The sequence below is a fragment of the Lepidochelys olivacea genome (genome assembly GCF_965140295.1).
Source record: "Lepidochelys olivacea isolate rLepOli2 genome assembly, chromosome: 8".
NCBI classification, from domain to species: Eukaryota; Metazoa; Chordata; order Testudines; family Cheloniidae; genus Lepidochelys; species Lepidochelys olivacea.
Genome location: NC_140418.1, coordinates 14,004,307 through 14,029,456, shown reverse-complemented (window position 1 = coordinate 14,029,456; position 25,150 = coordinate 14,004,307). Strand labels below are relative to the sequence as shown.

The following is a 25,150-nucleotide window of genomic DNA, read 5'->3' as shown; positions in this document are numbered from 1 at the left end:
CTGTGTCCTTTCAATTTAAAATCCCTTTTTTATGAGGAGGGTGACAAACATCTATGTTAGAAAATAGTTACTGCACCTTTAAGTATCACCGAATATATTCAACAACTGCTTTCGTATAAACTCTGGGCAGTCAAGGTCACGCTAGAGCATAGTTATACTTTCATGTAATTCAAAAGGCCAGGTGCAATGATGTAACAGATGCTGTCCCTGGAAAAGGGAGTTTGCACTAACATCAAGATTACATTTTCAAAGCAGTTTGTGGGATTTAGCTGCTCATTTCTTACTGTTTTAATAGTACTTGTCTGGCTTGCACCACTTTGGAAAGTTACCCATAACTACTCTTGTCCTAATTAGTTCATGATGATGAACACTGACAGCTACGAAACAGAACTGGAGAAAAGCTTTTTATGTCTATAAAAGTGCAAATGGAACTTAACTTTCTCACTGCCAGCTGTTGCATTCTGGGGTAATTTATTTGATTTTTACATGAATCTAATTTCTCATAACTAAATGGTAATTGAAGATAAAAAGGTGTAATATAAATGGGAGGAAAACGGCAACACAAAAATAATCTTTTCCAGAATCTTTGAAGAGAAACATGTAAATTAAGACTAAAATTATAATGGGTGAATGGGTTGCTAAAAATATGTTACTGAAACTGGTGGAGATGGAGTTGGCTATGTAGCCATTGTTTTATGAAGAACTAAGTCGCTTCAGTGTTGGTAAATTGCTAATGAGGGAAATGAATAATTTCTAGAAATGTTTCTGCCTACATTGAGCACAAGCCTGGCTATTATGCTATCTGGCAGGCAGGAAATGATTTTTCACACTATGTCCTATCTGACTTGAGTCACATGGTGCTGAAGGAAGAGTGCTTTATCTCCTGATACGATAGATTCTGCATATCTGACTACCAGTGTTTTGTGGCTTTCAAAGTCACCTTCCCATCCCCAATTTTTCCACTAAGAATTTTCTCGAATACAAACAGACGATGTTCTTTATACACCCTGCATTCCAATAGCAAAAGAGAGAAAAGGAAAAAAAAGAGAGTTGACCATAGATACTTCTGTCATGTTTGGTACTGAAATTATATCAAAGAATTCTTCTCACACCATCCCTCAAAGGAAACTGATCATTTTCCATTAAATGTATCACCTAGATGTCTGCATTTTGAAAACTGCTTTCTGTGATTTATTTTCCTTATTACAAAGGTCAGTTTTAAATGTGTTTTTACTGCTTACATGTTCAGGAAATGTTAAGGGTAGTATAATCAGGGCCCTACAGTCAGAAGTACAGTTGATTTGAAGTTAGACTGACTGAAAGAAAACTGATGACTTCAACATAATGGAGAGACTCATCAGTACTGAAACTCAGAAGCTGTTTTGTTCTACAGAATCATCAAGTTATGCATCTTATTCAATACCTTGGTAGAGAAATTATTCTCTTTCCAGGTATACATTCTTTTCATAAGCCAAGCCGTAAATCATACTTCCAAAAAATATCCCAACACAACCCAATTTCTATTAGCAGATCATACCTTATACTATAAAACTTGCAAGTATACCAGTGTTGCACCATGAAGCTTATACAGGTTTTTTTCCCAGTGAAAAAATATACAATGCGACTGCCTATTTGTTGCAGTGTAAGGTCCAATCAGTACTTGTCTGCTGCAGGCTCTAGTTTTGTGCCCTTTCATACTTCTCCAACCCAGACCACTGTGTTACCCCTCCTGATACCTGAAACCTCACAGTGTAATGTGTTTTGTCTCCCATTAATAACAAACAGTGAATTCTTAGCTGGTGTAATAAGATACTGTCCAAATAATCCACTGTCTTTCATAATTCTGGTGTAGCTGCTCCAGGGCCAGTCTTTGGACATGATAGGGTCCTTTAAATTCTTCAGTACATTCATTTTCCCTGTTGACAGCTCTACAAAAAGCACATCTGTTTGCAAATGTGACGTAGCATATATATAGTACTGATTGCCCTCAGTGAAAGAGGGTTGAAATGTCAGGTCAGATACGTGTACATTTGTTTGTAAGTCATAAATCAACTTGATTTCCCCTTGGATGGTTATTGCCTGGACTTTAATCCTGCCACTGTCTTCAGCTGCACTGACCAAATAGCGTCCATCAGGGGAAATATAGGGCGTACCCGATACGTCACTGTTAGGGCCAATCACAGAATCTGTAACACTGTCAATAATGAGCTGGGGAGAGGCTATTACTGATGTATTTTTTTTACACTGGACAAAGAAGTAGCCGCCCAAATGGGTATAGGCCATGCTCTGTGGTTTGCAGCTATAGTTTCTGAAGCGGATAGTCTTGATGTGGGTCACAGTTTCCAGGTCAATTTTGTGAACTGCAGATTTCGATTTGTTAAAGATGAAACCGAACCTGAAATATAAAACATGACACTGCCATCATCTCTGGAGCTGTGGCAACATGCTTGAGAGAACACTGAAACCAGCAGAAGTGGCAGACTCCATGCTGTTGTTTTCTATTGTGTGTAATAATGTTCGCTTTTCTCTATGAAACCTCTAACGTTTTAATTCTTCTGCTATGTGCTAAAAAAAACCCCTACATTTTTGGTTAACATGTCATTACGAATGAGGGGCATGACCCCACGAGCCGTTATACATGCAAGAATTCCTGGCTCACATGAACAGTCCCATCAACCGTGGGAGTAGTGTGCAGGATTGGGCACTTTATGTGTTATGCTGGAGTCACTTGCGTGAGTGAAAATTAATTTTACGTGGAATATCTTTTTATCCATTCGATACAGAAAGAAGGAAATTAAGTGAGATGTTTGTCTGGTCTTTGAAAGGTTAAGATTGCTTTATGAAACGTGACAAGAGACTTGTTTTCACACAGTTAAAATATATATTTTGCTTCAATCAGTGGGTTTATTTCTTTAATCTTAAACAGAATGTCAGTGAGACACTCAGCAGTGATTTCACTGCTGAAGAATTAGCCAATGTACCGTATGATCCCTTGAAAATCACTGAGCTTAGCCTTGCGTTTTCCCATTATGCTCGGATCCTTTAGAAACGTCACTTAAAATAGCTGCAGTAAAGATTTACATGGCATTAGGTGTGGAGGAAATAGGAGATGACACCAGTGTTTCTCCTGAATGAGCGCACTTGGACTATTTAAAAAAAAAAAGCCTTTCTTTAGAGCATTTCTTTCAAGACTCCCTTAATACTTGGCCAAGTGCCTGAATAAGAGAAAACCCAGGCTTTTATCATAAACTTTAATTTGAAAAAGTGGCTTAGAATGTGTGTTACGTGCACACAGCTGCTGAAGAGGTGCTATGCCTGTGTGAAATTTGTGCTCTGAAATCTCAGTGAAAAAACTTGCTCTTCATATTCTTTTAATGGACAGCCATCGAGTCTGTAGGGCATCCTGGGAACTAGCGCCCCCCCCCCAAAGAGAGAGGTGACTCACCCTGTGCAGTAACTGTAGTTCTTCAAAGATGTGCTCCTCATAGGGGCTCCACTTCTGGTGCATGTGCGCCCCATGTGCCTTTGATTGGAAATTTTCATTAGCAATGTCCGTTCAGCCCACACGTGAGGATATCAGCAGCATGTGTGATATCCTCACACATGCTGTTGATAGCCTCTCGGCTTGCACTGAGGCTTTATCAGGTTGCATGGGCACATTGCCGCTCAGTTCCTTTTTCACCACTGAGCCACAGAAGGAAACTCCAAAGCACGGGGAAGGAAGGTGGGTAACGGAGCAGTATTCCCATAACAAGGAGGGAACTTTGGAATCGATTCCAGCACAGAGGAAAAAAGTGCATTGCCAGCTGTTGCATCAGAACTAGAGGCATTGAGAAAGGCATATGTACCGAAAACCTTAGTGCAGCTCTCGGATACTGGACATTTTTAAGTACAGCCATAGATGTATGTAGATTGTGACCTCGTCAAGCAAACGGCGAGAACCCTTCAGTAGTGGTATGGCAGACTCTTAAGGCATCCAAATGAACCTTGAGAGAAATAAGTAATAGTCCTGTTTCCTTTAGCTGCAGCACATATTCCAGAACAACTGGATGTAAGGCAAATTTGGGGGTAGTATTTTGGAATTCACAACAGACACTAAATGTTCTCCATTTTTGAAGGTAAGTATTTCTGGATCTTTCCTATTTTTAAAATAATATCTGTTGTAACTCTGATGGACAGACCAACTAACCCCGCAAATCATTGAGGAGACACACCTTGAGGTGGAGAATGCTCACATTGGGAATGCAGCATTCCACTGGCATCCTGGGATAGGAGCTGAAGAGGGATTGGAAGATTTATCTCTGGACAAAGAGCTAGGGGAAACCACACCTACCTTGACTATGTTGGGGCTATTAGGATAACTCTGTTCTTGTCCTGTCTGATTTTGTTCACTGCTTTGAGAATCAGAGGCATTGGGGAACCACATAAAACAGCTTCTTCATCCAAGTGAGGAGGAAGGCCCCCACCAAGGAATTACGACCTAACTGAACAGAATAGATGGCATTTTTTGTTCGTAGTGGTAGTGAAGAGATCAACATCTGAAAATCCCCAAGTCTGAACTACACCAGCAATAACTTGGGAATCCAACTCCCATTTGTAGTCTTGGGAACAAACACCTGCTAAGAGTGTTGACTTGAAATTTTGCCTGCCTGGGAGATAGGTTGAGGAAATTCTTATGCAATGTTTTGTGCTCCAGTTCCATAACCTTAATGCTTTGGTGCAGAGGGAAGGAGATCTCACTTCTCCCTGCCAATTGATAATAGAATATGCAGGCAGCATTGTCTGTCATGACTTTGCTAGACCTGTCTGAGGAGAGGCAGAAAATGAAGGGAGACATTTCTGACTGCTCTGACTCTTAACAGGTTGATATGGAGGGTGGTTTCTTGGGGTGACCAGCTGGGTGTGGTCTCAGAGTGAACATGTATTGTTAGGTTTCAGAGTAACAACCGTGTTAGTCTGTATTCGCAAAAAGAAAAGGAGTACTTGTGGCACCTTAGAGACTCACCAATTTATTTGAGCATGAGCTCAAGTACTCCTTTTCTTTTCATGTATTGTTAGAGCATTGAGGTGTGCCTCCCCATTCTGACAGATGCATCTGTGGTTATGGTTAATGTTGGTGTCAGTTGGAGTAAGAGGACCCCCACCCCTACATTGCGATGAACCTTCCACCAGTCCAGGTGGCAGTTAACCTGTTGAGGAACTGACACCTGTTTGGCAAGAAAGCTGATCTGAGCCACCCTTGGAAACAGCAAAAGCATAATCTTGCATGTTCAGTCACAAAAATGCAAGCGGCTATGCGACCTAGAACTTTGTAGGGTTGCCAACCCTCCCGGTTTGGCTGGGAGTCTCCTGGAATCGATCTCGATTGCCCAGAGGCTACTGAAGCCAATCCGGGAGATTTTAGGCTGCTAAAAGTCAGCGACACACCAGGGCTAAGGCAGGCTCCCTACTTGCCCTGGCTCCATGCTGCTCGCAGAAGTGGCCAGCATGTCCCTATGGCCACTAGGCAGAGGCGCGGCCAGGAATGGGGAATGGCGGCCAATACGAGCTGTAGGGGTGTTGCCTGTTGGCGGGGTCAGCACACAGAGCTGCCTGGCCACCCCCTGAGCCTAGGAGCTGCTGCTGGACATGCCGCCACTTCCGAAAGCCACCTCAGGTAGGCGCTGCCAGGCCGGAGCCTGCACTCCTCACTTCCTCCTACACTCCAGCCCCCTCCTGCACCCAGACTCCCTCCCAGAGCCTGCACTCCCTCCTGCACCCCAACCCCTTGCCCCAGCCCTGAACCTCCTCACAATCCCAAACTCCCTCCCGGAGCCTGCCCTCCCTCCCCCAGCACAGAGCCTCTTCCCATGTCCAAATTCCCTCCCAGAGTCTGCACCCCCTCCTGCACCCCAACCCCTTGCCCTGAGCCTCCTCATGATCCCAAACTCCCTCCCGGAGCCTGCACCCCCACCTCCAGCACGGAGTCCCTTCCCACATCCAAATTCCCTCCCAGAGTCTGCACCCCATCCTGCACCCTCAGCCCGGAGCCCCAACCCACACTCCCTCCCACACCCCAACCCCCTGCCCCAGCCTGGTGAAAGTGAGTGAGGGTGAGGGAGAGGGAGTGATGGAGGAAGGGGGGCAAGACAAGGGTGTTTGTGCAATTAGACAGTTGACAACGATACCTAGAAGTTGAAGACCATTTCTGACTGAAGCCTGGGGGCTCCCTTGAATAATTCTGACAGAGTATGATAGTGTCATGATGTCCATGGGAAGGAAGGCCCTGGATGCGAAGGGGCACTAGAGTTTCCTCGGGACTGATGGCGAGGAGGGGGAGGTCTCCCGACCTGTCTCCAAAGTGAGGCAAAAGGAACACTCCATCATTAACAGTCACTGCTTGATTTCCTGGTTCTTCCGTGGCTTGGATTTGAGGGCTAAACAAGATGTTACACTTATGTGGCTCTCCCAGGCAACAAACACATAAAGTGTCCATTGCTGACTGGGATAGCCTCTTTACACACAAGGCAACATTTAAACCCCTGTGAACCGGGCATGCCCTATGCAGGGAAGCTTTCCCCAGAGGGAATAACACAATTTTTCAATAGCCAGTATCTAACTATTACTACTTACTAACAAACTACGTAAAAAGAACTCAGCGAGCAGCCGAGACAAGCACGATGCGGACACACTAAGCTCTGTCTCAGCCCAACACAGGAACTGAGGGCAGTTTTCTTGCGCAGCCTGATATAGCCTCAGTGTGGGACACGTGGGTATCAGAAGCACCTGCATGGGCCAAATGGACACTGCTAATTAAAATCTCCGATCAAAGGTGGCTGGGGCACATGCACATCTGACGTGGAGCATCCATAGGGGCACTACTTGAAGAAGGTCTAGATATTTATCTGAATTAACAGACAGTTGGAAGTGTCAAATTACTGTTTGTTTCAGCAAGCAGAACTATTTACATTGGGTCAAAACCTGCACATAGTCACACCAATGTCAGTAATAGTGTGGCAGTCATCAGTAGAACCCTAATCCAGCAACTAACTTAAAGGTAAGCATGTGCTTAAGTACTTTGTTGGATTGGGGTCTAAAAAGCAGAATATGGCACACAACTGAGCTATACTGGCTCCATAAAGTGATTAGTAGTTGTACTATAACGTGGTAGCAATAGAATCAATTACTATGTACTTACCATTGATTTCAACAGTTAACATGGAGTTGTCACATTAATGCCAGGAAATAGTGCATATTATTTTGAGTTAAGCGTGTTAGCTAAATTGTAATTCCCTTGGAAAATATTGTAATCACAATACCTGGTGCTCATTTTTTTAAAAATGCATGCACCATTTGTGCAGTTGCTGTTACTGCACACACATCTCATATTTCAGCATGCAAATGGTCAGTTATGTGTTCAACAGCCAAACTTTAGATGAGAATAAATTTTTTACCACTCAGCTCAATAAATCATAGGATATGTCTACCGAGTCCTTAGGGGCTTGTACTGGGATGGCTAGCCCATGCTGAAGCCTGTGCTGTCATGTGTTTGCTAGCTACTGTTGCAAACAGTACAAGCACACCTTAATTTGCAGTGTAGACATACCCTCAGCGGTACACTTTGAATCTTAGATTTCTTGTAGTATGGCTTTGTGGTTAAAGCATGAGCCTGAACCTCAAGTTTCTATTCCTGTCTCTACACAGACTTGCTGAATCATTTGGGGGCAATTTGCTTATCCTGTTCTTACATCAGTTTCCACATCAGGAAAATGGGGAAAATAATACTTAACCAGATCACATGTTCATTAATGTTTATATAGTACTTCAAGCTGATTAGACAGAAGGTTCCCTAGAAGCACAAAGCATGATGATGACGAGTCATTAGGACCATTCCTTACCTAATGTGATTAATAATAAGATTCGTAGGTGGTATGAAAAAATCATCCACATCTTCAAATGGCGTGCGGATGATATGCTGATTTTCCCCTGCACTTGCCTCTGATATTACCTACAATAAATAAACAAAATGTTGAGCATAGGGAAAACAAGAAGGAAGCGAGAAGTAAATACAGATTACAGAACTGCGTTACACCAAAAAGATTTTTGCCATGTACCTAGGACATTCAAATTGATTAATACTTTCAAAATAGTGTTTGGAGTAGCTGCCCTGAAAAAATGTTAATTAAAATGGCATTTGAAGATTGACATTTGTAAGGTAAGTGCACAACTCTCTTTGCTGTCATATGATGATGTTTGTATCCGTAGACAAAGCAATCATGCACAAGTTGAAATAGTGTGACAACACTAAACCTACAATAATGTATTCCAAACTGTTTAAAGAAAACATTTATTTCATATTTATTAACTCACTTAAATGCACAGTTTTAAGTTTTAATTCACTGGCTTGAATGGTCTAATGCTAAGTCCCACAGCAATTAATTATCACTTTGAAGGAGCAGAAATGTTCACCCATTGATTGCACCATGTAAAATACATGGAAGAGCAGAGAAAGGTACTCTCTCGAAATGCTGTCCTTCAGAACAAAGCAAACCTTCTGCTGCCATGGAAACTCTGATTTATTATCTCCCTTATAACCCCAGAAAAATGAGGAGGTAGAAATGTTCAACAATTAAAATGTTAAATACAGAAATTGTTTACTGGGATTGTTTTGATTCAAGATGGTTTAGGTCAATTCATTAGAAGTTTCTGCTAATGTAATGTGCTAACAGGAGTTCTTTTGAATGTAAGGCTAAATAATTCCTTAAAAGGTTTAGTTCAAACTTTCTGGTCATGCCATTTCAATTTCTTCCAATTAAATTGTTTGAGAAAAATGCCAATTTTTGCCGAGTGCTTTCATGAAGCCAGAAATAGTATTGTATATTTGCTTTCCCATAAACTAGTAACAACTGAACAATAGCAACCCCTTAATAGGCTGCATAACTTTGTTTAATAAACCCCTGATTTCTGAAGAGGGAGAAAATGAAGGTCAAGCTGTACAGCCGAATTTCTTTATTACAGACTGTGGGAAATCATTAAGGTTTTTGTTTGTGTGTGTGTGGGGAACCTCATCAAATTGACACTGCAAACTTTTGGTGGAGGTGGGAGGGAGGGATCAGAAAAAACAAAGGTAGACTGCTGCTGATGTTAATCTAATGCTATCCATGCGTATCTGCACTTCACAAGATAACGGAAAGGACCATCTGAGAACTATAGCCCTATAACAAGTTTCCAGCTGTGCAGTTGGTGTTGTCTTGTTAATAATCACAAGTCTGTGCCATCTTTCCTTTAATTACAGAAACCTCTCACAGCTGGACGGAAGCTATTAAGTTCGAAAGCGTAAAGAGAATCCATTTTGTCTTCCTGTATCTTGTCCAGGAACCCATGCTAGTCATCAGGAAAGTTAGCTGAGATTGCTTCTGAAACTTCTGTTTAGTTGCTGTTGTTCTGTTGCCAGAGGTTACAACAGTGCAGGAGTCCTCATTATTTAGCAGGGCCCAATTGGTTTGTAAAATCTGTATGGCAATATGGCAACTGCTGTAAAGAAGATGATTATTTATGTGTAAACGTCTGGCCTGAATAGTTTAACTGGGCACTTAGCTGCTGTGCGGGGAAGCAAGAAGAAGATCCTCCCACTCTCAAGTGCCAGCATAAGGGCTAGTGTAGACTCGAGGTGCCAGGTTCACAAGGTATTTGCGTGCCTAACTGCCTCTTTAGGCACCTAATGCCAACATTTGGTGCCACTGACATTTTCAGAACCACCGTCCAGCTGCTAGCTAACCCTGTAGGCATCTAAGTATCTGCTGGTGGGCCCACGTCACTGCTTGGAACCTGCACTCAAACTGAAACCCCAGAGCAGTTCTCAGACTGGACATGCCCATATCTCTCCTAAAGCACTCAGTTGCATTAGTATGTGCTAAACATGCCTATGGGCTTGGGCCCCACACACAATCAGGGCCAAGCAAGTTGGGAATTTTTTGGCTTGTGCTTGTGCGTGTCCCTAGAATACTCAATAGCCCTGCCGTTAGGGCACTTGCCTGAGAAGGGGAAGACTCAAGTTCACATCCCTGCTCCAAATCAGGCATAACAGTCTGGATGGCCTCCTCTGGTTTTTCATGAGAAAAAGTTGACCTTGTTTTTAGGCGCCTAACTTCAGGAGAGGGTTTGTGGATAAGAATATTGGCACTTCCCTCTGGCCTGTCAGTCAGGTGTCTAAGGCCACATCAATGGGAGTTAGCTGCCTAAATACTTTTGATTGGGGTCTAAGCCCCACCCCTTTCCTCTGCATTTCAGTCCTGGTTAGGTTAGGCCACGCCCTGCTCAGCTGGCTCCCAAGAATCTCCTTCTTGGGCACCTAACTCTCTGTATGCAATGCATGGGTAGCCCAGGCAGCTAGCTTGGGGCTCAGAATTCCACTAGGTGCCTATGAGCTAGGCATTGCAACACCTAAGTACCTGTCTGTAGCTAGCCCTAGATTCATCGTGGGGAGAGGGGATTAGATCATTGAATTGGATCTCCCCTATATCACAGGCCTTAAATTTCATCCAGTTACTCCTGTACTGAACCCAACAACTTGTAAAGCATATCTATCTTCCAGAAAGGCATCTGTGATCCTTAAGCTTCCTGCATTCCTATGAGGAGTGGAGGTAGGAGGTCAAGAGGATCTGTGCAATGGTAGATCTCCCAGTGCCTCACCACTTCCAGCCCACCCATCTCACTCTGTCTACATCCAGTTGATTATTTCGCTAGCCTCTTTTCACCTTGGAACTGATTTCCAGTACCTCATGGGGATTGCCCATCCCTTGCCTAGCCCTCCAGAGTCCTATACTGAATCCCTTCGTGTGGCAGAACCACAGTGGGGCCATTGCCTTGAGAGTCTCTGCAGACCAGAAAGCAAGGGCAGGAAGTGCCATTCAGGAACTTTTTTTTTTTTTTAATTTTGAGAGAAATAAAATCCAGTTCCTAGGACACTATGGTTCCGATTTCAGGGGGGCTGTGCACACACACAGTGCTTACTGACGTTAGTTGTGGGTGCTCAGCATGCCTGAAAAATCAGGCCCTGCACTGTTGGCATAACTCGAGAGAGAGCAGCACAGTACTACAGCTGCTCATCCAGACAGGAGGCCGATACTGGCAACCTAATGCAGTCACATGGCTTAATTCATTTTTATGGTGGGTACCAGATGAAAAAAATAGATGTCAAAATAACAGCATGAAGCCAAATCTCTGCTCTTATGCTAAACTCCAGGTCGGGTTTTATTGCTGCATTATTGGTAAAAAGAAAAGGAGGACTTGTGGCACCTTAGAGACTAACCAATTTATTTGAGCATAAGCTTTCGTGAGCTACAGCTCACTTCAACAGATGCATACTGTATGCTTATGCTCAAATAAATTGGTTAGTCTCGAAGGTGCCACAAGTCCTCCTTTTCGTTTTGCGAATACAGACTAACATGGCTGTTACTCTGAAACCTATTGGTAAAATGTTAACTTTACATAACACTTACCTGCAGTGTTGGATGGGACTTCTGCATGTTCCCCCAGCTAAGGACCCAGACTTGGTCGTGTGATTTATCATAATGTAATTTGGCTGGTAGGGGGTGAACATCCATAGACTTCAAAGAAACAAATATTTGTATTCATATTTAGTCAAGTGAAGGTGGATTATGAACATTATTTATGTTAACATTTGTTTACAAAGATTGATGTGAACATTCCCGTAGAATCCATTATCCACCCCCCACACTTTAGGGAGATGGAGGCACAAATTTGTGTAGTTGGCTGAAAAAAATCACAGTGACAGAAATAGAAATTAGGTAGCCTGATTCCAGTCCTCTGATTTGGCTAATCAGACGACACTCCATCTCCCACCACAACTTCTATCTACAGGGGCCAATTTCTGATAGTGATACACCTGGCAATCTGGTTATAACTGAGGTCAGAAACTGACCCAGTAAGTGTAGGTCAGAAATACTTTCTAGGAAGCTGCAAACATGACTGCAGACTTATTCCTAGGACTATGAGAATCATGCCATAAAGCGGTTTTTTGAGAATGAGGTTATAGCATGGCAAATGACGCAGTATACCCCGATGAGTGAAAATAGTTTATCTGTTCGACACATGAGCTCGGTCAGAGGTTCACTGGGTAGGGACCTAATTCTTTAGCAGATGAAAACCGCTTTGCCATCATGGAATAAATAGCTCTTCTGGTTAAGTACCTGCATGACTTTCTGTGTCTGGATATCAATGATGATTAGTCTGTTCTGCTTGGGCTGGGTCACATAAATATACTTGTCTCTGACATTGACAGCTGAAGCCCAGAGGCAGGACTGAACAGCGCCACCTTCAACTCTAGGACAGATCTCTTCCTGAAAGAGAGAAGAATAGGTTTAATTTGTGCAAGTTCAGGGCCATGCTCTAAGCAGCCTGCACTTTAGCCTGAAATCATAGAACAAAAATCCATGGGGACTATGGTATGCCTAAATTATCCCCCCCCCAACTTTTTACCTGGAAAACATGAAATAATTATTGTATTAAGTAGCACACTGTAGTCTGGATCTGTCCCAATGAGATTAAGCAACTGGAGCTTGCTGCAAGCTCCCATTTATTTTCAAATAATCATGATGCTGCACAGAACAGAATCTTCTGAAGTATCCCCTGGGACAAGGGGACTTATAGTGCTCTCAACATTTATTAGCAATATAAATCTCATTTTGGGTTTAAAACACAGTGATTTATGTTTTAATGGAATTATTGCACTGCATTGTTCCTATAGCTTCATTCTCAGTTTTAGAAAATCTTGCTCTCAGGTCCTTGTGCATTTAGAGTAGCAGCAGAAGAGTCCAAAAGTCTCCTTAACTCCAACCTGGAAACATCTTGCATTTAAAAGTATCATATGCTGTGGGCTTGATCTTGTTGACCTTACTCACAGCTGGGTCATTTGTTGAAGCCAGTGGGACTAAACATCATTAGAGCCAGCAGGATTTGTCCTTTGCTATATTTTCTGTAATGCTGCTTCTCCTTTTTGGTGATAGCTTTCTCTTCATATGCTTGCTTTCCCACCTTGTGCATTATTATTGATGACCGGTAAGTTATTCCAACAGTAATGGTACTTTTCAGTTGGTACCTCTCAGGTGCCTAATAAAGTACAATATCATTTAGTTGGGGATCTAAAGCTTGGAAGGCCACATTCTTGTTGAGTTCTGGCCCCTCTGCACTACTTTGTGGGTGCACAAAGGCTGGAAATCAGCTGGATTTAGCTGCTGAGAAGTCCTATGGTTTGGTGAACAGAGCTTGTGCATCTACGTCCTGGCCCACCACTCCCACCCGGTCCTGGCATAGAAGTAGGTTGGGGGGGATGGAGCTGGAGTGCACTGGGCCTTGGCTATCCTCTGGCGGCACGTGGTCCTTTGTGCACAGAGCTTTGAAAGTGAACCAGAAGGCAGAGCAAACACCACGATTTATTCTGTTCTTAAAATATCTCATAACTTTTAGGCCACTCTCATGATCTTTGAGTGCTACTTGTGATTTTCATAGGTGGGGGTTGGCAATATTCAGTAGCAAACTTGCAACCGGAGACTCAGGAAGCTATGAGTCTCCATGACAAACTTTTCCTTCCCCATTGCCCCCACTTTTGCAGCAAATGGAAACTTGGCACAGCAGAAAATCTGGGTCCAAGTGAACTGTCCAAGGTCCCGCAGCAAATCAGTGAGAGAGGTGGAAACAGAACCAAAGTCTCTAGACTCCCAGTGTGGTCTATTTTCCACCGGTCCATGCTGTGTATCTTAGAACAATAGTCTTCCTTATCTGAGATTAAGTAGAAGTGACTAGCATGTGAGAGGATACAAGCACAGCACAAAGAATAGTTTTAAGAAATGCACTAAAAATAACCTTTGGCCTGATCCTACAACCATTGAGGCCCCCAGCAAAACTTCAATGAGAGCTGTATAGCACCCTGCGTTTGCATTGTGGATGAGGCTGCAAGTCTATCACAGAGGTCACGGATTCCGGGACTTTCCGGGACCTCCGTGGCTTCTGCACTCAGTAGCTGCGACCCCAGGGCTACCCAAGCATCTCAGATGGCCCTGGTGACTGACCCCAGGACAGCCTGGCAGCTTGGGTGGCGCTGGGGCCAGCTGCGGTGGCTCCCCTCCCCACAACAGTGGGCCACCAGCAGTCCCAGGCCACCAGCAGCTGCGGTGGCGGTCCCAGGCTTCCCCCTACCAGCAGCCACTGTGGCTGTCCTGGACCGGCGGGGCCGCCCCGCAGCGGTAGTCACTGTCCTGGGCTGCCCCTGGCCAGCAGCAGTGGCAGCAATCCTGGCTGGTGGGCTGCCCCTGCCAGTAGCAGCAGCGGTGGTCCTGGACCACCCCTCACCAGCAGCAGTGGGCACCCTCGACGAGTACCAGCGGGTGTACCAGAGCCCCCCCCTCTAGAACCTCCTAGAACACCCAAGATTTAATCAGGGGTATATAGTACAAGTCATGGACAGGTCATGGAGCCTGAATTTTTTTTATTGCCCATGACATGTCCATGACTTTTACTAAAAATACCCATGGCTAAATCTTAGTCTTCATTATGGGTCATCCTAATGGGTGAACTTGCAAAAGTTCACCTGCTAACTAGCCATTAATTACTTTTGTTTCTTAATGGCTACTTTATTTGAATGCATAGTTTTGGAGCAGATACAGGACATGGGGAGGAAATAAATGCATGTGTGTTTTTGTCAGTGCAGCTGTGGCTCTTAGGCCTTGTCTCTACACAAAAGTTGTACCACTTTAGCTATCCCAGCACAGTGAACGGGATATCCCTGCTGTGGGTTCTGTTATGGCTTATTTCTGTACGAGAAGGGGAATGAATCAGCTATAAGCACTTTTCTATCAGTACAACTTCACCCATACTAGGGATTGTACCAATATTACTATTATAGTAAAAGAATCAAACGCCTAGCACACATAGTTACACCGGTCCAGTCACTGTGTAGACCAGGCCTAAGTTTTGAAGATAAGGGGCCAGATTGTCTTGTTTGGCTGAGTTCTGATATATGCCTCCCACAGATCCTGGAGCCAGCCAGAGTCCAGTCTGGTTCCTGGTGTAAAGGCTTGTCTACACAGGGAAACCCCCCACAGCATGTGGTGTACATTAGCTACTCTACACTGACTCCCCGTGCGGATACTTACTGTATGCTAAGAATGCCTTTGTGGGCATCGGCTTAGTGCAATTTGTATTAAGCTAACCTCCCTGAGGGCACTTTTAGTGCACAGTGGGTGTCCACATAGGGAACTAGTGTGAAGTACTTAGTGCACTTTAAATTCATACCCTAGCTTACTGTGCACTAACTTCCCCTTGTCATAAATATAAAGGGAAGGGTAAACCCCTTTGAAATCCCTCCTGGCCAGGGGAAAGCTCCTCTCACCTGTAAAGGGTTAAGAAGCTAAAGGTAACCTCGCTGGCACCTGACCAAAATGACCAATGAGGAGACAAGATACTTTCAAAAGCTGGGAGGAGGGAGAGAAACAAAGGGTCTGTGTCTGTCTGTAGTCGTCTTGGCCGGGGATAGACCAGGAATGGAGTCTTAGAACTTTTAGTAAGTAATCTAGCTAGGTATGTGTTAGATTATGATTTCTTTAAATGGCTGAGAAAAGAATTGTGCTGAATAGAGTAACTATTTCTGTCTGTGTATCTTTTTTGTAACTTAAGGTTTTGCCTAGAGAGGTTCTCTATGTTTTTGAATCTAATTACCCTGTAAGATATCTACCATCCTGATTTTACAGGGGGGATTTCTTTATTTCTATTTACTTCTATTTTTTATTAAAAGTCTTCTTGTAAAACACTGAATGCTTTTTCATTGTTCTCAGATCCAAGGGTTTGGGTCTGTGGTCACCTATGCAAATTGGTGAGGCTTTTTATCCAACATTTCCCAGGAAAGGGGGGGGGGTGCAAGTGTTGGGAGGATTGTTCATTGTTCTTAAGATCCAAGGGTCTAGGTCTGTAGTCACCTAGGCAAATTGGTGAGGCTTTTTACCAAACCTTGTCCAGGAAGTGGGGTGCAAGGTTTTGGGAAGTATTTTGGGGGGAAGGATGCGTCCAAACAGCTCTTCCCCAGTAACCAGTATTAGTTTGGTGGTGGTAGCGGCCAGTCCAAGGATAACGGGTGTAATATTTTGTACCTTGGGGAAGTTTTGACCTAAGCTGGTAAAGATAAGCTTAGGAGGTTTTTCATGCAGGTCCCCACATCTGTACCCTAGAGTTCAGAGTGGGGGAGGAACCTTGACATGGTGGCATAGTGGTGGGATTAACCTGAAATCATTTTGAGATCCAGTTGAGATTTTTTGAACTAGAAATACAGATTTTAAAAAGAATTTTTTTTCCCCTTTGGAAAGGAAGTCCAGAAAGCAGTTGAAACTGAAAGCAGATTGTTTTTTCTCTGCTTTGTGGCCAAGCAGAGACAAAAGGGGATTATCTTTGTGAATTGCAGGTTTTCTTTGCCTGGAGGCAGGGTACTTAACTCCTGCAGGGAAATTCACAGTCTTCCAACCCAGAGTTTTTTTTTCTTTTCTTCCTAAAAGTAAATAGGGGGGGTGTGTGCTCTACCCATTTGCCTGGAGACAAAAGTGGCAGGGTTTTTTTTTTTAGGATTTTGATTTTTTTTGTTTTACAAGGAGCACAGGTTTGAAAAGGATTTTTTTTTTCTTTGGGCTGGGTAAGCAGGTTTCCAAGTAGTTGGAGGTTTTTTACTTTAATTTGGGCCCAGAGCAGAGACAAGGGAATTGTCTTTTTCTGTAGGCTGACAATCACTATCAGAGAATAGGTATTCTATTCCAGCACAGCAAAATTTTACAGCCAAGTTTTGTTTGTTTATTTCTAAACCTTGGGTGTAAAGTTAGTAAAAACAGAGAGGTTAGAATGGCAAAATCCGCGGCTCGACTACAGCTCGAATTAGCCAAATTTCAGGCTGAGGAAAGACAAAGGGAACATGAAAGACAGATAGAACTCATGCAGCTGAAGAAGGAACAAGAAAGGGAGGCAGAACAACACCAAGCGGCTGCTCACAGGAGAGCTATGGAAGCGAGGGACAAAGAACTGGAGGAGAAGGACAAAGAGAGGAAGTATGTGGAGGAGATGGAGAAGATAAAGGCTCAGCAGAATATCCCAACAAACCCTAGTAATCCTTCTCCAAGTACCACTTCCCATCCCAGAAAGTTCCCCACCTACAAGGCAGGCGATGATACTGAGGCCTTCCTAGAAAACTTTGAAAGGGCCTGCCTTGGGTACAACATCTCTACTGACCAATACATGGTAGAGCTGAGGCCGCAGCTCAGTGGACCCTTAGCTGAGGTGGCAGCTGATATGCCTAAAGAACACATGAACAAGTATGAACTGTTTAAATCCAAGGTGAGAGTCAGAATGGGGATAACACCCGAGCAGTCTCGTCGGAGGTTCAGAGCCCTAAGGTGGAAACCAGACATGTCATTTACCCGACATGCCTACCACATTGTGAAACATTGGGATGCCTGGATATCAGGAGCAAGTGTTGAATCTCCAGTAAATTTGCCCTTCCTAATGCAAATGGAACAATTCTTAGAGGGTGTTCCTGAGGAAATAGAAAGATACATCCTAGACGGGAAACCCAAAACTGTAATCGAGGCAGGAGAGATTGGAGCCAGATGGGTGGAGGTGGCAGAGAAGAAGAAAACTGGTCGCAGTTGGAGCGGAGACCAGAAGGGACCACCCCAGACCACACCCTATTACCGGGGGCCGCCCAAAGCCCCACCTACCTCCCAAAGAACCCTCCAGACCCCTTATCGTCCCACCACCCCGTTCTCCAGCAACCCTCCTCGCCCCAGTGACCCGTCAGCTGGACGATGTTTTAAGTGTAACGAGCTGGGGCATGTAAAGGCCAACTGCCCCAAGAACCCCAACAGATTACAGTTCATTGCACCGGAATCACACCAGAGGTCCACAGGCCCAGATACCTCCCAGATACCCTTGGAGCGGAGGGAAACTGTGAGTGTGGGCGGGAAGAAGGTCACCGCGTGGAGGGACACCGGAGCACAAGTGTCAGCTATCCATGCTTCCTTAGTGGACCCCAATTTAATCAACCCAGAGATCCAAGTGACGATTCAACCCTTCAAGTCCAACTCTTTCAATTTGCCTACAGCCAAGTTGCCTGTCCAGTACAAGGGCTGGTCAGGAATGTGGACTTTTGCAGTCTATGATGATTATCCCATCCCCATGCTGTTGGAGGAAGACTTGGCCAATCATGTGAAGCAGGCCAAGAGGGTGGGAATGGTCACCCGCAGCCAGGCTAAACAAGCCGTGAGGCCTAGCTCTGTTCCGGAAACTTCTATCAGGACCCAGTCAGAGGTGATGGACCCGGACCCCAGGCCAATGTCTACAACAGCAGTAGTGGATCCAGTCCCAGAGACCCAGACGGAACCAGTCCCAGAACCGGAACCAGCCAAACAACCAACACCAGACCCCGTGCCAGCACTGAATCCAGTACTTGCAACCTCAACACCAGAGGGCCCCACCGAACCTGAACTGGCAGCAGCCGATAACCCTACACAAGAGGCTCAGCCGGAGCCTGAATCCCAACATAGTGCACCAGCGGAGAGCGGTTCACAGTCAACAGAAACAGCTCCATCCCCTATATCGCTTCCAGAGGGACCAAGCCTAGGTCCACAATCCAATGAGGAACTGATGTCCCCAGCATCAAGGGAACAGTTCCAGACCGAACAAGAAGCAGATGAAAGCCTCCAGAGAGCTTGGACGGCGGCACGGAGCAACCCACCGCCTCTCAGCTCTTCTAATCGATCCAGGTTTGTTGTAGAAAGAGGACTTTTATACAAGGAAACTCTTTCTGGGGGACACCAAGAAGACTGGCATCCTCAGAGACAGTTGGTAGTTCCAACTAAATACCGGGCCAAGCTCATGAGCTTAGCCCATGATCACCCTAGTGGCCATGCTGGGGTGAACAGGACCAAAGACCGTTTGGGGGGATCATTCCACTGGGAGGGAATGGGCAAGGATGTTTCTACCTATGTCCAGTCTTGTGAGGTGTGCCAAAGAGTGGGAAAACCCCAAGACCAGGTCAAAGCCCCTCTCCAGCCACTCCCCATCATTGAAGTTCCATTTCAGCGAGTAGCTGTGGATATTCTGGGTCCTTTTCCGAAAAAGACACCCAGAGGAAAGCAGTACATACTGACTTTCATGGATTTTGCCACCCGATGGCCGGAAGCAGTAGCTCTAAGCAACACCAGGGCTAAAAGTGTGTGCCAGGCACTAGCAGACATTTTTGCCAGGGTAGGTTGGCCCTCCAACATCCTCACAGATGCAGGGACTAATTTCCTGGCAGGAACTATGAAAAACCTTTGGGAAGCTCATGGGGTAAATCACTTGGTTGCCACTCCTTACCACCATCAAACAAATGGCATGGTGGAGAAGTTTAATGGAACTTTGGGGGCCATGATACGTAAATTCATAAATGAGCACTCCAATGATTGGGACCTAGTATTGCAGCAGTTGCTCTTTGCCTACAGAGCTGTACGACATCCCAGTTTAGGGTTTTCCCCATTTGAACTTGTATATGGCCGTGAGGTTAAGGGGCCATTGCAGTTGGTGAAGCAGAAATGGGAGGGATTTACACCTTCTCCAGGAACTAATATTCTGGACTTTGTAACCAACCTACAAAACACCTTCCGAACCTCTTTAGCCCTTGCTAGAGAAAACTTACAGGATGCTCAAAAAGAGCAAAAAGCCTAGTATGATAAACATGCCAGAGAGCGTTCCTTCAAAGTAGGAGACCAGGTCATGGTCTTAAAGGCGCTCCAGGCCCATAAAATGGAAGCATCGTGGGAAGGGCCATTCATGGTCCAGGAGCGCCTGGGAGCTGTTAATTATCTCATAGCATTCCCCACCTCCAACCGAAAGCCTAAGGTGTACCATATTAATTCTCTAAAGCCCTTTTATTCCAGAGAATTAAAGGTTTGTCAGTTTACAGCCCAGGGAGGAGACGACGCTGAGTGGCCTGAAGGTGTCTACTACGAAGGGAAATGTGCTGGTGGTGTGGAAGAGGTGAACCTCTCCATGACCCTTGGGCGTATGCAGCGACAGCAGATCCAGGAGCTGTGCACTAGCTGCGCGCCAACGTTCTCAGCCATCCCAGGACTGACTGAACGGGCATACCACTCTATTGACACAGGTAATGCTCACCCAATTAGGGTCCACCCTTACCGGGTGTCTCCTCAAGCTAAAACTGCTATAGAACGGGAGATCCAGGATATGTTACAGATGGGTGTAATCCGCCCCTCTGAAAGTGCATGGGCATCTCCAGTGGTTCTAGTTCCCAAACCAGATGGGGAAATACGTTTTTGCGTGGACTACCGTAAGCTAAATGCTGTAACTCGCCCAGACAACTATCCAATGCCACGCACAGATGAACTATTAGAGAAACTGGGACGGGCCCAGTTCATCTCTACCTTGGACTTAACCAAGGGGTACTGGCAGGTACCGCTAGATGAATCTGCCAAGGAAAGGTCAGCCTTCATCACACATCTCGGGCTGTATGAATTTAATGTACTCCCTTTCGGGCTGCGAAATGCACCCGCCACTTTCCAAAGACTTGTAGATGGTCTCCTAGCGGGATTAGGAGAATATGCAGTCACCTACCTTGACGATGTGGCCATATTTTCGGATTCCTGGGCAGACCACCTGGAACATCTACAAAAAGTCCTTGAGCGCATAAGGGAGGCAGGACTAACTGTTAAGGCTAGGAAGTGTCAAATAGGCCTAAACAGAGTGACTTACCTTGGACACCAGGTGGGTCAAGGAACTATCAGCCCCCTACAGGCCAAAGTGGATGCTATCCAAAAGTGGCCTGTCCCAAAGTCAAAGAAACAGGTTCAATCCTTCTTAGGCTTGGCCGGTTATTACAGACGATTTGTACCGCACTACAGCCAAATCGCTGCCCCACTGACAGACCTAACCAAAAAGAAACAGCCAAATGCTGTTCAGTGGACCGAAAAGTGTCAGAAGGCCTTTAACAAGCTTAAAGCGACACTCATGTCTGACCCTGTACTAAGGGCCCCAGACTTTGACAAACCGTTCCTAGTTACCACAGATGCGTCCGAGCGTGGTGTGGGAGCAGTTTTAATGCAGAAAGGACCTGATCAGGAATTCCACCCTGTAGTGTTTCTCAGCAAAAAACTGTCTGAGAGGGAAAGCAACTGGTCAGTCACTGAAAAAGAATGTTATGCCATTGTCTACGCTCTGGAAAAGCTACGCCCATATGTTTGGGGACGGCGTTTCCACCTGCGAACCGACCATGCTGCACTAAAGTGGCTTCACACCGTCAAAGAAACTAACAAAAAACTTCTTCGGTGGAGTTTAGCTCTCCAAGATTTTGATTTCGACATCCAACACATCTCAGGAGCTTCTAACAAAGTGGCTGATGCACTCTCCCGTGAAAGTTTCCCAGAATCAACTGGTTAAAATCGTCCTTGAGATGTGGAAAATATTGTTAGTCTTTATGTACTTGGTAGTATATTTAGAGATGCATGTGTCTTATTAACTCTGTTTTTCCTAGAGCTCCAGGAAGAAATCCCAGCCAGTGTTTCACCCTAGCTGAGATTTGGGGGGCGTGTCATAAATATAAAGGGAAGGGTAAACCCCTTTGAAATCCCTCCTGGCCAGGGGAAAGCTCCTCTCACCTGTAAAGGGTTAAGAAGCTAAAGGTAACCTCGCTGGCACCTGACCAAAATGACCAATGAGGAGACAAGATACTTTCAAAAGCTGGGAGGAGGGAGAGAAACAAAGGGTCTGTGTCTGTCTGTAGTCGTCTTGGCCGGGGATAGACCAGGAATGGAGTCTTAGAACTTTTAGTAAGTAATCTAGCTAGGTATGTGTTAGATTATGATTTCTTTAAATGGCTGAGAAAAGAATTGTGCTGAATAGAATAACTATTTCTGTCTGTGTATCTTTTTTGTAACTTAAGGTTTTGCCTAGAGGGGTTCTCTATGTTTTTGAATTTAATTACCCTGTAATTGGCCCCCAGTCCCAGTCTCCCTCCTTTTCCCACTCCCAATCTTCTCCCACCTTTGGCCTCCAGCCTTCTGTCCCTTGGCTCCTTGTCCCAATCCACTCCCCTCAACTCCTGCAAGGTCCTTCTCCCCTGTGCATTTGAGTCAGGCAGCTTTCTCCTCCATGTTACGTGGGCACCTGATACAGTATGCTCTCATATGGTTTGAACAAAAATAAAACATTCAACTGAAGCCATTAAAAATCAACATTTGCCAATTGCTACTTTACAGTTACTACAGATACATTGCACATGTTACACATATTTTAAAGCCAGAAGGGACCATCTAGGCAGCCTTCCTCCAGAAGAAAGGCCATGGGACTTCACCCAGTAACTCCTGCATCAAACCCAACAACTTGTGATGGAGCTACAACATATCTTTTAGAAAGACATTCAATCTAAACACATCACATCATGGAGAATCTACCACATCCTTGGTAATCTGTTTCAAAGGTTAACCCACACTATTAAAAATTCCATCTGACACTGTCCCCAATTAGAAACCTCACTGCTACAAACGTATCTCCATTTTTATTTTTTCTAGCTTCAACTTCAAGCACCTGCATCTTGTCATCTATTTGTATGTGAGATTAAATAGCTTTGCAGTTTTGGATGTCTCCTCCCTATATAAGTCCTTACAGATAATGATACAGAGATTTCTCCTGTTCTAATTCTAAAGTATAGGTCCCTCAGTTATCCGATGAAGTGAGCTGTAGCTCGCGAAAGCTTATGCTCAAATAAATTGGTTAGTCTCTAAGGTGCCACTAGTATTTCTTTTTGCGAATACAGACTAACACGGCTGCTACTCTGAAACCTGTCATGGTGACAAATGTTGACGTTTAGGGTGATCACTGTACATACATGTATTGTTTACATTTAATGACAGAAAATTAAACCCAACTAAATAAAATGCACATCTGATTAATACAATTACATGCATATTATACATTAAATAATCAGTTATTGCTAAGTCTATGATTTTGGCATGGAAATTTTAGTAAATTTCATAGCAGAGGTGTGGGAAAAATATGTAATGGAAAAGTCACCAAACAATGGGGGATGGAGCAGGTGGAGAGTGAGCCCACTCTGTACTCACCTTAGAGAGGTGGCTCCTGTCCTATGGGGCTGGGGCTGGCTTCGCACTCCGGCGGTTGCAATCTTGCACATGGAGTCGCAGCTCCACTCAGGTTTGCCCTGTCTAACCCTCCATATATGGAGACAGAAAATCAGACAGATCAAACCTGAGTGGTTTTGGAACCCAATATGCCAGGTCGCAGTGCCCCTCAGTTTCATGGACTTTATTTAAATTCTCAATTTCCATGACCATGATTTCCATGACAAAATCAGAGCCCTAGTTACTGCCAATTTAGTCTGGAACATATTTTTAGAGATAATTTTTATATTAATTTACTGAAGCTGGGGACACATTGAGTGGATGGCCAATCAAATGAAAGCTGGTTTAACACTGAATTATTTACCCATACAGTACCATATGCAAAATGTCAGAAAGAACAATAACATTAATCAAATCAGGAGTCTAGCAATTGTTTCATCATATAAATATTTTCAACCAGATGGTTTGTTTTTCCAAGAAACCATTTACTCTTAATGTGGAGAAAAAACAAATAGAAAATACTTGAAGTGTGATTCTTTTCTGAAAGATTAAAGTAAAAATGTCACATTCTAAGTCAACAGATCTGCCCCTATGAGAATTCTGAACCTTATTTGCTGATAAAAAATTTTTGTAAGGCTTTACAGGTTCATTACCCCGGCAGAACCATCACAGCTATAGGAAAGTGAGTTGGGTTCATTTCCAGGTAATGCATCAACTGAATTATTAATTAAGTTGAGACTGCTATTGTTGGCAATGGGCAGTCTAGAAAGAACTCATCTTGACATTCAGATTGCAGACAAAATCTCAGATACTGGCAGCAAGGGGGCAAAAATCTTTTACTTGTAAACTGTGTTCAGTTAGGACGTGATCCCTGCAAGTAATTACAAATATGCTTAATTTTATGCATAAAGTTAAACATGTAAACAAATGTTTGTAGGTTTGGAGCCTTGATCTGTAAGTCATTGAAAGAGAATAAATATGGAGGATTATATCCTGACCCCATTGAAGTCAATCGGATTTTTAACACTGATTTCAATAGGGCCTGGGTTTCACCCTCAGTCTCTTCTAGTCTTACAAAATTAAGACTTGGATAAAGGAGTAGAGGGTATGCTTATAAAATCTGTGAATGACTCCAAGCTGGGAGGGCTTGCAAGCGCTTTGGAGGTCAGGATTAGAATTCAAGATGACCATGACAAACTGGAGAATTGGTCTGAAATCAGCAAGATGAAATGCAATAAAGATAAGTGCAAAGTACTGCACTTAGGAAGAAAAAATCAAATGTACAACTACAAAATGGGGGAAAACTGGCTAGGTAGTAGTCCTGTTGTCATAAATATAAAGGGAAGGGTAAACCCCTTTGAAATCCCTCCTGGCCAGGGGAAAGCTCCTCTCACCTGTAAAGGGTTAAGAAGCTAAAGGTAACCTCGCTGGCACCTGACCAAAATGACCAATGAGGAGACAAGATACTTTCAAAAGCTGGGAGGAGGGAGAGAAACAAAGGGTCTGTGTCTGTCTGTAGTCGTCTTGGCCGGGGATAGACCAGGAATGGAGTCTTAGAACTTTTAGTAAGTAATCTAGTTAGGTATGTGTTAGATTATGATTTCTTTAAATGGCTGAGAAAAGAATTGTGCTGAATAGAGTAACTATTTCTGTCTGTGTATCTTTTTTGTAACTTAAGGTTTTGCCTAGAGGGGTTCTCTATGTTTTTGAATTTAATTACCCTGTAAGATATCTACCATCCTGATTTTACAGGGGGGATTTCTTTATTTCTATTTACTTCTATTTTTTATTAAAAGTCTTCTTGTAAAACACTGAATGCTTTTTCATTGTTCTCAGATCCAAGGGTTTGGGTCTGTGGTCACCTATGCAAATTGGTGAGGCTTTTTATCCAACATTTCCCAGGAAAGGGGGGGGTGCAAGTGTTGGGAGGATTGTTCATTGTTCTTAAGATCCAAGGGTCTGGGTCTGTAGTCACCTAGGCAAAT

General features: G+C 44.2%; 1 protein-coding gene across 1 annotated transcript in view; it reads right to left on the bottom strand.

Moving 5' to 3' along the window:
* Positions 1 to 630: 630 nt before the first annotated feature.
* FSTL4 (follistatin like 4) overlaps positions 631 to 25,150 on the bottom strand; it is a 490,942-nt gene continuing 466,422 nt past the window's right edge. The window contains exons 14-17 of the mRNA XM_084635901.1: positions 12,192 to 12,341; positions 11,481 to 11,588; positions 7,878 to 7,987; positions 631 to 2,395 (exon numbers count right to left, since the gene is read on the bottom strand). Of these exons, the coding sequence (XP_084492027.1) occupies positions 1,693 to 2,395; positions 7,878 to 7,987; positions 11,481 to 11,588; positions 12,192 to 12,341 (1,071 nt within the window). The 3' untranslated portion in view covers positions 631 to 1,692. The remainder of the gene's footprint in view (positions 2,396 to 7,877; positions 7,988 to 11,480; positions 11,589 to 12,191; positions 12,342 to 25,150) is intronic.